This window comes from Narcine bancroftii, chromosome 10 (genome assembly GCF_036971445.1).
Source record: "Narcine bancroftii isolate sNarBan1 chromosome 10, sNarBan1.hap1, whole genome shotgun sequence".
NCBI classification, from domain to species: Eukaryota; Metazoa; Chordata; class Chondrichthyes; order Torpediniformes; family Narcinidae; genus Narcine; species Narcine bancroftii.
The window spans coordinates 20,613,063-20,628,636 of NC_091478.1; the positions used below are offsets into that span (position 1 = coordinate 20,613,063).

The 15,574-nt window shown below is 39.6% G+C and overlaps 1 protein-coding gene across 1 annotated transcript in view; it reads right to left on the reverse strand.

The window, feature by feature from the left end:
- The window catches only part of LOC138743782 (VPS10 domain-containing receptor SorCS1-like), an 800,159-nt gene that overhangs the window by 51,810 nt on the left and 732,775 nt on the right, over positions 1-15,574 (reverse strand). Inside the window, exons 20-22 of the mRNA XM_069899386.1 lie at positions 8,022-8,208; positions 4,616-4,749; positions 919-1,042 (exon numbers count right to left, since the gene is read on the reverse strand). Coding sequence (XP_069755487.1) covers positions 919-1,042; positions 4,616-4,749; positions 8,022-8,208 — 445 coding nt within the window. The remainder of the gene's footprint in view (positions 1-918; positions 1,043-4,615; positions 4,750-8,021; positions 8,209-15,574) is intronic.

The window sequence follows — 15,574 nt, forward strand, 5'->3', positions numbered from 1 at the left end:
TGTGGCTTTACATGCAACCACAAAGAAAATTCAATGCTCAAGAATGTAACTAGTTTTCCAACCTCTCCAACCAAGTCCCACTCTGGCCAATGGTTTTGAATGATGGTGGACAACTGGGAACAAAATGCCTCAGCATTGCCATCCAAGTACAGATGTCTTTTCAAATTCAAAAGGAGAGCTGATCTTATTGAAAGACCACTAAGGAGGTATGGAAAGGAAGATGTGGAGCTGTTTTTGCAACTGAGACATCCTTGAGCAAGAGGTCATAGATTCAAAATCAGAGGTAAGTCATTTGAAACAAGGGTACATTGGAATATTCTGCTTGCAGAAGGTGGTGAGTCTCTGGGATTCTCTACCTGAGCAAGTTGTGAAATTTTTGAAAGAGCGTGGAATTCATAGCGCAGGAAAGGAGTAGATCAATCACCATCAAATTTCATGGTAATATAGGCTTAAGGGGCTAGATGGCCAAGTCCTGTTGCTACTTTCTTGTGTTTCAGTTGTGGGCAGGCCATTGTGGAAAACGTATTAACTCATAGAGTCATCAAGCATGGAAGCATGCCCTACTGCCCAACTTGCCCACACCGACCAAAATGTCCCACCCACACTTGTCCCTGGTGTTTAGAGTATGGCTTCCAACCATTGCTCTAACATTCACTTAAAGCAGAAGAAGAAAATCTGACCAAGGGACATATCGGCCGGGATCTGGTAAAAGGCACCCACATCCAAAGTTTCGCCCTCGCCTCCCTAAAATCTATTTGGTAAATACTGCAAAATTTTTTTTTTTGCAAGATGAGGGAAACACAAAAAAAAGGTGAAGAAATTTCAGGGCTTAAAGTGATTAAGCAACTTGAAGAACTTGTTTGTCAACAGAGTACCTTCTCCGTGGCAGTAGGCATAAAGTGGTGTTTTTTTTCTCACCAAATATCACTATTCTCTTTACATCTTGGATAATGGAATTGCCAGCAGACACTTGGACGGTGATGCTATTTATCCCTTCCGTGGAGAACCTGACGGAAGCTTTATCCTCCAGGGTGATGATGGGCTGTAATAGATAACAAGGAATGAGGCACTGAGAAGTAGAGAGGAGCACCAGCTGACCATTTATCTCCTCAAACTGTTTCTGGTGTTAAATAAGATTATGGCTGATAGCCATATAAAATATTTTTGCTATCTCCCACAACATGTTTGGTTAATCCTATCTCTGAATTGTGGAAGAGAATTCCAAATTTCTACCTCCATATTCAAAATCATAGATTTGAGAGCTACTCTTGATTCTATCCAACCAGTAGTATTATACACATAAGCTCTCTGCCTCAATTCCAGTTCATCTTCTCTCTCTGTCAACCACTATACACAGTCAATTATGATCCCACAAAAGCATTTGACCATCAATTGAGAGAGACAAAAGAACTGAACTCCTGATCAAAGCTTGTGGTCTACTTATAGCTAGCAGTGATCTCTGTCCTCTTGCATTATGCTGAAGCATCTTAAAGCACTTGAGAGATACCATCAACTCTGCCTGTAAAAAACCATCCAAGTTCACTGACAGGATACCTAAACCAACACAGTCTGCTCTCCTCACCCAACATCCCTTGTGCCATAATACCGTATTTATGAGATTTCTTGTAATCACCAAATAAACTATCATTTGTTTAAAGATATGAAATCCCTAGCAACAGTTACCAGGCTCATGAACCTGAAGATTCAATTTATTTTCATAGTAATAAACCAGTGTCTTACTTCATTAAATTTCTTTTTGCCTACTGCAAGGCAGACAGATTTGTCACTGGCAGGAATTGCCTAAGAGCCTCTTACAGTCAGAGACAAGCAAAAGACAATCCCCCCCCAGAGTCACCAGGACTCCCCTTGATATCCTAATCAAGGACTGCTCTGACACCATAAAATGATTGTCTGCACTAGGATAACAGAATATTTATTATCTATCTATTTTATTTTAAATTTATTGTGCTTTTAATTTATTTAGTATTTAGTTTTTATTATTTTTTTGATATAAATTGTTTAAATTTTGGTCTTATCCCTGAAATATTATCCAGTTAAAAATAATGTTAAATCCTGTGTTAATTTAACTCCTGTGACTTGCTCCAACAGAGTTCCTAATTCTATCCAAAATGGTCTTAATTTTGGACATGACCATGTAGAATGTAAAAAAGTACCAATCTCTTGGCTACATCGAAAACAATGATCTGAAAGATCTGATTTCAATCTATTTAATTTTTGTGGGGTATGATATAGTTGATATAAAAAAATTATGTTGAACCAATCTATATCTAACATTTATTGTATTTGCCTTACTATCTAAACATAGTTCCGACCATTTTTTCTCCACAATAGTAGTATTTACTAGTAGTAGTAGTAGATCTCTGTCTAGATCTATGAATTTCCTGCTTTTGAGTTCCCTTTTGCAATAATATATTTGTGGCTGGTAGACCAAATCAAGGCTTCTATTTCGCTATTTTTAGGTAATAACATTGTTGGACTCACTTTATCTTGTAAATTTGCTTTTATTTGATAATAGCAAAAGATTGTATTATTTTGTATCCTATATTTTTTAATTGTTCAAATGACATTAAGTTTCCTCCTTCATAACAATCTTCTACATTTCTAATTCCCTTAGAAACCAAATTTTCAAAAGTTGATTATCCATTGTAAATGGGATATGTCTATTTTGATTCAAAGGCATTTTAGCTAAATTGTGGTTTATTCCCATTCCAGTATTTGCTTTATACTATATATTAATCAAATGCTTTGACAATGGAGTTTCCCTGTCACCAAATATTAATCTCAGTTCACATTTATATATAAAATCTTCTGGTGCTTTCTCTCCCATCTTTTTCATGCTAGTTTCTCTCCCACTTCAAACAAAAAGAGCCAATCTCATTTGTGCTGCCTTATAATAATTTTTAAAATTTGGAAGTTGTAGACTTCCTAGTTCATTTTAATTTTTTTAGGGAAACCCTTGACATCTTTCTCTTCCAAAGAAATTTCCTTACATATTTATTTAATTCTTGAAAACATTTCTGAGGTAAGGATATAGGCAATGTTTGTAAAAGATATTGCACTTTAGGAAATATATTCATTTTAATACAATTAACTCTTTCCAATAATTTTATTGGCAATTCTATCCATTTTTTTCAAATTTTCATCAATTTTTTTTAATTGTAAAAATTGCATGAAAATGTATAGCAATGACATGAAAATCGGATTCTCATTTAGGTTTGGAAAAATGGCGTGCAGAAATTCATAGCTGTATACCTCTTGAAAAGATTACATATAACTTAAGAAATAAATATGATACTTTAAAAAAAATTGATGCCCATATTCACATATTGTAGGTATAAATTTATAAATGGCTTTCCCTAAACCTCATAAAACCTCATTAACTCTTTGGAATAAATAAACAAATAAAATTGAATAAGGTTAGATACGAGTGAAGGATAACCAGGTCTACTTCTTTCTTTCTTTACTAATTGTATTCTTTTTCATTTTCTTTTTCTTCCTTCTTACGTTTCTGTTCCTATTGGGGTTATTATTTGGGGGGGAGAGTGTTGATGGGGTTTTTGTTATATATTTTAACTTTATTTTAAGGGTTTTATAAAACCATCATATATAATAGATCGACATGATTACATTAGTACTTTGACATGAATACATGTATGGAAAATTTAAATAAAATATTTTTAAAAGTAAATATTTAGTTGTTGGCCCATTTACAAAGCACCTGCTCAGTTGTAACAAGTAAGTATGTTGTTACATTGTGCAATGTAAAGGTCAATAAACTCCTTATCACTGAGGATCCTTTTATGCACGATTGGTTCTGATAGTTGGACAACATTTACATGCCTAATATTTGAAAACACATTCCCTTGTTGGTGCTCTGACATAGCATGAGGCTTTATGGATAGAAGGAAGGCTTCCAGGATATTCTCAAAGCTCCCGGTTGGAGTGTAATATTTCCACTGACTCTTGGGATTCATTTACCCATCGCTGCTCAAATTGGAGAATCTGATTGACTTTGAAAAAGTGCAAAGTTACAGTGTGACCTACTTCAAGGGAGCCTTTTGCTTGCCAAATCTTATTAATGTTGAGAAGCTTTTAGATCTATCACCCTGAATGACACACAGAGATGCATATGACAAAGGCAATGCAGTAATTCTTTCAAATCTCTCTGTCAGATCATCTTTGCTCTCACCCTTTCTGTTCCCCTGAAGTTCTTCAAAAGCTATCATCAACCTTTCAAATTTCAAGGATCCCTATGATTAATTTCTCTTTGTAATTTATCCCTTGCAACCCAGCAGTCACTCTAACCAATCAAGATTACCTTTCCTCTATGGATAGTGGCTTCCTTTGGAGGTGTGGTCTCCAGAACTGTTCCCAGTCCTCTAGGAGATGCCTCTCCAGGTGCAGATAACCACCTAAGATTCTTATTGACCAACAATCTTATTCCTAAATATACTCAAAGTCTAAGCATTCAACACTCAGTGAAATAGAGGTAATGAGCAATTAAGGTGGGTTTGGTGCTAACTTTTAAAGATGACTGCCAAATAGTTGGCTGATCACATGTCCAGTGTTGGAGCTCCCATCATCATCCACTAACCTCAGTCTTGTTTTCAATCCACCAGAAGTAAGTGAGGGGGCCAGAGGCACTGGGCAGCACCAGGGCTGTCAAATTCACCTCCTGGTTGGTGATCGCAACATAAGGCAGTGACAAGTGCACATGCTCAATAGGACCTGTGGGGGGGGGGGGGGGGGCAGGGAGAAGAAGGCAAACTTGTCAGATTCTTTCAGTAATCGCAGTGGGATATCAATATAACATGACTGAAAACATTCTATGATGTTGCTCTGTGTGAATGTGTTGTGTTTATCAAGAAACCATTACAAATGCCAGTTAACATTGCAGTGAGCGCAATGTTGTTACAGCACCAGCAAACCCGGGTTCAAATCCAGCGCTGTCCGTAAGGATCTGGAACCAAGACTTCATTATAAGGAGATCTGCTCAGTATGGGTCAGATTAGTCCAAGTGACATCATTTACCGTTCGCTGGCATTGGCCTATTACTGCGAATAAACCACAAAATAAAAAATTGGTCCCTCTTCATTGTTCCAGGGTATGATCCTGTTTGAAGTCTCACTACAGTGCTTGCATGTATCCAATTGGAATTTGATACTACTTACAAGAACTTGTATTTATGTAGGGCCTTTAACATGGCAAAACTGCTTTAAGGTACCAGACAAGGCACCTATCATTAATACCCACATGATACAATGATACCAGGAAAGGCAGAAGAAATTTGAAGAGAGGCAGAAAGAATAAAAACACAGTAAATGATGGAGGAACTCAACCGATTACACAGCGTCCAGAGAAGTTAAAGATATATTTCCAATGTTTTGGGTCTGAGGTAGGCAAAAAAAACAGGAGGATGTCTCAATAAAGACTGAAGAATGGCAGGGGGAGGTGCCCAGATCAACCGTCTGGTTGATACGATAAAATAAAATGTGAGAATTGATTTTGGGTCTGTGAAAGGAGACAGAGGGAAAAGGGAAGAAAGAGAAAGAGAGAGAGAGACTTGGGGGAAAAGTGATGAGGGGGAAGAAGAGTCAGAGGGAGTGAGTATTTGAAGGGAATTCTACACACTAGGTCCCATGCCATTGTAGGTACCATGAACATTAGTGGGTCTCACTTCAATGGTATTCTGTTCTCCCAGAACAGCCAGGTGACTCCAACGTGAACTCCCAGCACTGTGAGTCATTCCGGCCCTGTCACTGTCGTTCGCCTGGCTATTCCCCATCCTAGTGACATTGCCTGTAAGGGCAGCCATTATTAGGGTTGCAGTGAGGAGAGAATTGCACCAGCTTTATGTTGAGTGCTCTCAGATTTGTCATCAGAAGAACCCTGGAAAAATATTGTTCCTGGCATTTTAATGAGCAGTAATTTGCTGCTTCAAACTCAGGTTGAAATTGACTTAGTGCTGAATATTTGCACCTATGTAGAGATGTCTATATTTGGTAATGGAGATTGCATTCATCCTGGGTAATGTGTTAACGCAACATCTCCACATAATAACAAGACTGTTCTGGGCTTGATAACCCAGCAATTTATCTGGCTAGATTTAAATACATTCACAATTTTCTGTCAGAAGCACTCACCAATTCCTATCAGCATCTATTCAAAATTAAGTGACTGTCAGAAAGAAAACCAAATAATATTTAATCAAATTCACAGGCTGGAGGCCTATCCAAATCCCAGCGCTTGTCACTGGTGGACAGATTATTCTGAAAGTGCAATTTATATATTAATACTGGCTCTTTATTCCATTAAGCACAGTGGAAGCTCTAATTACCACCGTCCTTTAACTTAAAGGAGAATTTCATGCCCCTCTATGTCATTGTCTATTCTATCACTTAGAACATCATTTAACCTGCGATGCTCCAAGGTACTTCATGGGCATTGCCTTTTGGTGTTCAAAATGCACAACCAAAGGCTAGGTGTCGAGTCTGGATTTGAAAAACAAGGATATCCCCACTGACTTTACTGTTTCTGATTTCAGACTTCTTGTCAGAGTACATACATGACATCACATACAACCTTTAGATTCTTTTTCCTGCAGGCGAGGCAGAATTGCCACTTATTGGTAGTGCAAAAAAAAACCTGTACACAACATACACATGTAAACAAATAGAAATGTAAAACAAATTGTGCAAAACAGAGAATTTTTAAAAATCAGTGCAAAAATGTAAGTTAATAAATACGTCCCTAATTGAGTTTGTTGTTGAGGAGTCTGATGGTGGAGGGGGAGCAGCTGTTACTGAACGTGGTGGTGCGAGTCTTGTGGCACCTATACCTCTTTCCTGATGACAGCAGTGAGAACAGAGCGTGTGCTTGATCGCAGCTGCCCTCCAACGGCAGTGTTCCCTGTAGATTTCCTCGATGGTGGGGAGGATTTTTCCTGTGATGTCCATTGCCTTTTCCAGGGCTTTATGTTCAAGGGAATTGGTGTCCCCCATACCAGACTGTGATACAGCCGGTCAACACACATCTAGAAAAATTTTTCAGGGTTTCCCAAGTCATACCAAACCTCTGCTATCTCCTGAGCAATTAGAGGGGCAGACGTGCTTTTTTCACGATACCATTAGTGTGTTGGGTCCAGGAAAAATCCGCCAAGATAGTAAATCCCAAAACTTAAACTTTCCCACCCACTCCCTCTCTGATACCCCAATGATCATTGGATCGAATACCTCCGGTTTTCTCTTCCTGAAGTCAACAATCAGCTCCTTGGATCTGCCATGCAACATCTCATCTCCCTTCTTCAAATTCAGCCCTGTGTGTGATGTCCCATGTGGACAAGAAGGAGCTCCATTTTAAAATACTCTCTTATATTTTGGAGCATCTCTCTGGTATCATTCCTTCTATCAATACAACTCTCCAGGATAGCGCAACTTGAAAGGTTGCAGAAAGGGGAGAAGATCCAAACGACATAAAACTGTCAGGTTACTTAGAGCATGGAAAGTTATCATCAGTAAGTAACAATAAACAAGCAAAGTGGTTGCTGGGAATGCATCAGGCACTGCTTTGAAATGGCAATGTCATTGAATTAAATGTAGCCAAATTTCAGAGCTGGAATCCTACATTCATCACAGCAGTTAGCATAGTGGTTCGCTCAACTCTGTTAAAGCAACCAGGGTTCAAATCTGGTGCTGTCTGTATGTTCTTCCCATGTCTGCATGGGTTTCTTCTGTGTGCTCTGGTTTCCTCCCACCATTCAAAACATAAGGGGGTTGTAGGTTGGTTCAGTGTAATTGGGCAGCATGGGTGTGTGGGCCGTAGGACCTGTTACTGTACAGTAGGCATGTTTAAATCCAACCCCACAAGGTTGCACGCGTGGTGCACTAACTGAGAATAAACTTCTATTTTCAAGTCAATGATCTCAGCTTTTTACACTGTGCGCTGACTTCACTGTGTGAGTATTTCAAAGGCATGTTTCTACTTCTATAGCATTCACCTACAATTTACGTGCAGGAAGAGGATGGCCTGCGTGGATCCCATATTGTTCTTTGCTTGTGCAACGACTCGGTAGATTCCGCCTTGCTTGTAGACGTGCCTGATCCTTCCTTTAACTGAGCTGAGATTGGCATAGGTGATTGCAGTGCCATCGCCAAACTCTATCTGGAGGCTGGTCCTCGGAACATCTCCCTGTGTCAACACAAAACAAGTGGGTTAGCAAACAGTGCAATGCAAGCTGTAGGGGGCCCAATGTTTCATTATTACAGAGTATGATAGAAGTGAATAAGATTGTGAGATGCACAGAGTGGACAGCCAGCAGATTTAAATTTTTTATGAAAATTTTATTTATTAAATCATGATGGATATGTTGAACATTCAATTAATGAATACAACTTAAAAAGAAAGACAAAATACATACATGATATTTCTTACAGCAGATTTTTTACAGGGCAATAAGGCCAATACCAGAGGGAATCTGTTTAATGTTAGTAGAGGAATGTTTAAAAGAGATCTCAAAGGTAGAACTTTTTCCAGGCCATTCTGATTTTTATACCAAAGAAATTTTTTGGACTCAGTTGAATCTATTATCTCTTTGTTTGTTTGGAACAACAAGAGTCCAAGGATGAATAAATCTAATTAACAAAAATCAAAAAAAAATGGGGGCTTTGCTTTGACATTATTATCGAGCTATATTGTTTTCTCGATTTATTACATAGATAATTCGTACTATCCAGAATGGACCCATGGAGCTGAAAGGTTTTAATAAATTTGCTCTGAAAACACTACTTGGTGCTTTCCTTCCATTTTCTTTGGTAAAGTGAATAAGTTAATAGGCAGTTCGGTCGTTAAAAATTTGTTACGAATTTGATTTCAATTCGGGCGTTGTTTTGAACGGAAAAATCTTTCTTTATCCGCTGAGATTATTAATGATTTATTTTTTCCTCCATCTTGCCTTGATCGTGTTTTTCATAAATGGAGAGAAAAGGTTATCACTTCATTTTTTGACTTATTTGCGGACAGCTGTTTTTTGACTTTTGAGCATTTGTCACATAAAGTTGATCTCCCTAATTTCCATTTTTTTAGTTATTTACAAGTTAGAGATGTTCTGAGAATCCAAGTTACTACTTTTCCGTTCTCCCATTAGTAGTAAATTGTATTGACTTAATTTTATTTTCTGTTAAATCCTTGTCAAAAGGGTTTAATAGGATTCATTTATGGACTAATTTCTAAAATACGTTGCGCTTCTATGAATACAATTAAGAGTGCTTGGGAGACCGACTGACAAACTATTCTTTCCAAGGATACGTGGACCAAGTGTTTAAAATAGGTCCGTTCCTCTTCCATTTATGAACGTCATTCAGTTCAAGATAGTACATAGTACATACAGCACATATATCCAAAGATAAATTAGCTCAGATTTTTGCTACTTTCACCCCTGAATGTGACAGATGTCATAATGGGGGTTGCTCATTTGGTCCTGTTTTGGTGTTGTTCAGCATTAGATCTCTATTGGAAGGAAATCTTTAATGCATTTTCCAGTAGTTTGTCCGTTACTATTCAACCTCATCCCATTACAGCTTTATTTGGTGTGGTGATAGAGCACAGTCTATTATCGGTGTTGATTGCCATGTGAAAGCTTTTGCCACTTTAATGGTTGGAAGATGTATTTTGCTAAGATGGAAAGACTCTCTCCCTCCCAGTTATGCTTGAAGCTCGAGAAGATTAGACATCATGTTTTGAAAACTGAAGTTAAGTTTGATAAAATGTGGCATACTTGTATGGAATATTTTAATCTTTAATGAATAATTAGTGGTTAACTATTTTATATATATATATAACATCTCTTCCTGAACTTAGTTACTTACATACGGTATAAGGCAGTTCATCAAGATACCATTACTATTACACTTCTGGTGGTTTAAGGTGTCCCAGCAGCTTTTTCTCTTTAGGGGTTATTGATTTAGGACAAGTTAGCTACAGTCTTTTTTCTTCTGTGGGCTGAATGGCCTGTACTGTGCTGTACTATGTCCTAGTACCTTGTGAATGCTGTAATTGTATCCACTTCTCTCGCGCCTTCTGGCAGTTCATTCCTGATATGGAACACCTTCCGAGTGGAAAAAAAATTGGCTCCTCAGGTTCCTCTTAAATCTCTCCCTCTCCCTTCAAACTGATGCTCTCTAGTTCTAGAATCATCTGCCCTGGGAAATTGACTGTGGGCCTTCACTTTATCGAGGTCGCTGTTGTTGAGTGACAAGGGGACAGTTGGTTAGACTCTGTTTGAAAGGTATATTTGCTGTTTGTACATAGGCCAAGCATGGATGTTTTCAAGGTCAGGTGGCTCATGGGTGGATAATCCATTATCTGACAACCTAAACCCACTACTGCACTTCATTCTGCAGGCTTGAGTGTGAAGAGCATGTACAGTTGAGGCTCAACCTGCACCACAAACTAAAATCAAGAGGCAAGGTAGAGAAATACAAAATAAGCCACGTAAAAATATAATCTGCCCTTTCCCTCTGAAAGTTTCAATCGCACATCTTCATTTTTAAATGTAAGCAATAGCTTCAAACGATCCCAATAACCATGCTATCTTGCACTGACACCAGACAGTGAAACAGATAATGCTCTAATGCAGCAAAGAAGTGCTGGCAGTTGGCAAAGAAATGATGTCTTATAAAACATGAATTATACATCAGATGAAGAAATAACATGTCACACCAAAGGCTGGAATCTGACAAGCAACCAGCTGCCAAGGGACCGTGGCTTAGCTTAGCCACTGGAGGGCAGGTGTTAAGATGTAGCAAAGAGGAAGGAAATTTTTGTTTAAGGTGAAGGCAAGGAGGATTTATTTCTCCCGGTCAGTCAGGATGCCTTGACATTTTCTATCTCTGAAGATTATAACGGTCGAAACAATGAACGTATTGATGCATGAACTAGACGGATTTGTGGCTTAGGGGAGCAGGGAGGAATGTGGTCAAGATCAGATTGGCTATGAATTTTCTTTTAATTAAAAAAATAATTTAGAGATACAGAACGGCAACAGGCCCTTCCAGCCCACAAGGCCGTGCCACCCAAATACACCTTCTTAAACTACAAATCCTGTCCATCTTTGGAACAATGGGAGAAACAGGAGCACTTGGGGAAAACCCACGCGGAAATGGGAGAATGTGAAACTCCTTTCAAACAGCGATTTGAACCCAGGCCGCTGACGCTGTAATAGTGTGCTCTAACCCTTATTTAATGATTGGCAGATAGATTCAGGGGGCTTATGGCTTACCCTTGCTTTTATTTCCAGACCCTTTGTGGCCCAAAAACCCCTTGCAACTTGCCTCTTGAGTGATCTCTGTGTTCTAGTCTGGCTCCCAGCATGGTCTGTGGGCCCCTGTACTTTGGTACAGCCCAGCCACAGTGTAGGGTTCGTCCCCACACAAGCAAGGAGGTTTTGGCAACTGGTGAAGGGCTGTCCCCACACCTCTCTCACTGCGCACACCCAGCTCACCTGCTGCAAAGGATGTCAGTGTAACAGACCTGGAATATCACTGGCATTTAATCAGCCTTAGCTCTTGTTTAAAATGAACTCAGTTTAAAAAAATAAGTATATAAAATTATATTTTAAATTGGAAACTCCTTCATGCTCACCAAGTTAATTGAAAATTTAGATTACCATGAACGGTTAACAGCAAATGATTACATAGCTTTCTTATTTCCTTCACTTTGTTTGCACAGAGACTGGTGTGTTTTGTGCTGGCAGGATTCCCAGTCTAGTAATGGGGAAGCCAACAGAAAATGACTCACCAAATTCTATGAGGAGATGTCCAGTGCAGGCGCATTCATCGCTACTTCAGGACCGGAGTCCAGTTTTGTATACAGGGACATTGTGGCATGCGCACAGATGTTGGGGTGGAAGGTTGCCCTTGTCTCATGTCTCAGAATGGAGTGAGGTGTGGTGGGGGAGGGGGGGGGGGTGGGAAGGAGGTGAAATGTAACTGTTGAGTGGGTGAGTAGTCAGACGAAGAGGGGGAAAGAGATGGAAGGTCGGTGATGGTGATGAAGGAGGGAGGAAGTAAATCTGGAGAAGAAAATTAGGAAGAAATGGGGATAGTTCCATTGGCAGCGTTGTAGTTTAATTTGGGCCTCACATTGGGCGTAGACATAAGGGCCATTGGTCCTGTTCCAGTGCTGTATTGTTCTGTTCTGTTCAATGTTCAATGGAAAGCGAATTGCACCATCATCTTGGGATAATGTTGGAAAATTTTCTTGTAACTCAACATATCAATAGGACACAACAGCACAGAAACAGGCCCTTTGGCCCATCCAATCCATGCCAAATTATTTTTCAGTCTAGTCTCATCCATGCACCTATCCAGATTTATCTTAAATGCTGAAATCAAACCTGCATCCTTTACCTCTGCTGGCTGCTCATTCCACACCATCACCATCCTCCAAGTGAAGTAATTCCTCCATGTTCCCCTTAAACATTTCACCTTTCATTCTTAACCAATGTCCTCTCATTCTTCTCTCATCCAACCTCAGTGGAAAAAGCCTGCTTACCTTTAATCGACCTTTACACATCATAGTTTTGTATACCTTTATCAAATCTTCACTCCTTCTCCAACACTACAGGGAATAAATTTTTAAACCGATTCAATCTTTCCATGTAACTCCCCGAAAAATCCTTGTAAATTTTCTCTGCACTCATTCAATCTTATTGATATCTTTCTGTTCTCTAGTGGAGTGCCCAACACTGCACAGAGTACTCCAAAATTGGTCATACCACTTTGTCATATCATCCCAACTCCTAAACTCAGTACTTTGATTTATGAAGGCCAATGTACCGACAGTTCTCTTTATTACCCTATCTACCTGTGACACCACTTTCAAGGAATCATGTATTGGTATTCCCAGATCCCTCTTTTCTGCGGCACTGCGCATTGTTCTATCATTTACCATGCATGTCCTACCCAAGTTTGTCCTTCCAAAGTGCAACACCACACCTGTCTGCACTAATTTCCTTTTGGCCTTTGCAGCCCATTTTTCCAGCAGGTCCAGATCCCACTGCAAGCTATGAAGCCTTCCTTATTGTCCACGACACCTTCAATCTTTGTGTCATCCAAATTTGATCCAGTTTGCCATATTATTGTCCAGCTCATTGATCTGGATGAGGACCCAGCTCCAATCCCTGAGGCACACCACTGGTATTTGGAGTCCTTTAAGAAGGGCAATCTGCCACCACAACTCTCTGGCTTCTCCTGCAAAACCAATGTCGAATCCAAATTTTTACTTCATCCTGAATGCCAAGAGTCTGAAGTTTATTGATCAACCTCCCATGCAGGACCTTGTCCTTACTAAAGTCCATGTAGACAACATCCACAGCCTTTTCTTCATCAACTTTCCTGGTAAACTCCTCAAAACTCTCTAGAGGATTGGTTAAACTTGATCTACCACAACAAAGCCATGTTGACTCTCCCCTAATCAGTCCCTGTCTATTCAAGTACTTGTAGAGTCTATCCAAAATTTCTGATAATAAACTTCTACAGACATCTGATTGCAACTTCTATCTCACTTCTCAGTTGTTTTGCCTCTTTCAAACATTGGCCAGCATAAATGTAAATTTAAATTTTAAAATTTAAAATATTTACATTTAGACATGCAGTACAGTAATAGGCCCTTTCAGCCCAATTTACCTACAACCCCCGGTACATTTTGAAGGATGGGAGGAAACCGGAGCCCCTGGGGAAAACCCACCCTGACACGGGAAGAACATACAAACTCTTTACAGACAGCGCAGGATTCAAACTCCAGTCCCAATCACTGGCGCGGTAAAAGTGTTTCACAAACTGCAACAATAACCATGTTGTTCCTTGCGATACCAGCTTCTTGTGATTTTCCTATAACATTATTTACAAAATATCAAACATGAAACATTGGAAATGTTCATAATTATATTAATTATAATTTTTGTCCACTACAGAGAGCTTCAGCTTGTTTCAAAAGGGATTGAATATATGAAAACAGGTTTTTTTTTAATATTGAGAATGAAATGTCCGAAATGCCTTGATGGAGACTGGCAAAGAATTAATAGGAGTTAGGAAAATTGATGGAGAAATGAGAAGGCACCACCATCTAAAGAGCGGTAGGCCGAAGGTTATTGCTGGGTAGAGGTGGGTCTCTTGCCGGACTGGAGTTGTGGCTCAATCACTGCCCCTACCTGTCTCCCCCATCAGCAGACCCGCCAGGTCTGGTTCATGAATTGTTGGGCTTGGGGGTGGGTGGGTGGGGGAGGAGGAGTTGGGGAGGTGGAGGGAGACTGTCTCTGGCCGGAGTTGGCGCATAGGTCGCGTAGTTAAAGTACAATTCCCTATTTGTGTTTTGAAGTGGGTGGAAGGGAGGTGCAGGCAGGGTCTTCGGCCACAGGCTATGGTGAAGGGTTTGGACAAGCTATGGTTCACGAGGTTTGAGTTGCACATAGAGGCAGCACAGTTAGTGTAGCAGTTAGTGCAACACTGTTGCAGCACTAGTGACCCAGGAATGAATCCGGCACTGTCTGTAAGGAGTTTGTATGTTCTCCCCATGTCTGCATGGGTTTACTCCAGGTGTTCCGGTTTCCTCCCGCCCTTCAGGAGGTTTTGGTTAATTGGGTTGCACGGGTTCAAGGGCCGAAAGGGCCTGCTACCATGTGATATGGTTAAATTAAATTAAAAAATGCATCCAGGTCAGCTTTCTGCATGCTTACCATCACCTCACGATGTTTACCCTGTAGTGGATTGGAATTAAGGGTGTCTATTTGATTTGTTTTTTGAGCTGCCCTCTTGGCAAACACCATGCTATAAAAGCTCTATTGAGTGTATAGAGCTGGTATGTTTCAAAGCAATGAATGTGAAGGACAAACTGGGCTTGTCTAACCTTACACAACACACCATTAGATTTGAGTTAAACTGCTGAGAGGGCACCGCTGAACAGATTGAGAGAAGGCAGGGATTGTACACAGCTTTTGCCTTCACCTTTGAGATCTTTGGACTAATGCTGTTTGAAATCGTAATGAGATATTGTCGAAGAATGTCCTCGCACTGCATAGAAGGGCAACAAGTGCTTATCTCCACAGAGATGCATTCACCAAATAAATAATTCAATAGATCTTCAGAACAGTACCACTTAATCTGAAGCAGGTGTCTCTTTCTTCAGAAACGCCTATTTTAGAATTAATGAAAAATTGTTACGTTTTAACTATTTTGAATGTGAATCTTCAACTAACATAAAGTTCATGCAATGTGAAAATCTGAAAGAATTACCTTCATGGTTTTAACTGTGCATTTAGGATGTAACATTCCAGTTCTAATGCTCTTTACTATTTAAGTTCATTCAATGTCAATTTTAATTTCACTGTCAATCATTGCTATGGTTAATTGTTTTTTGTGATGCATGTTCATGGCAATAAATTCTGATTCTTATGTAATAGACTAATCTGACGTTACTTTAATAAATCTCCACAATCTGTTTCTGTGCAATCATCACATCCAATGGCCATGACTGTGATTGCAAGTCATGTGGGAATTTT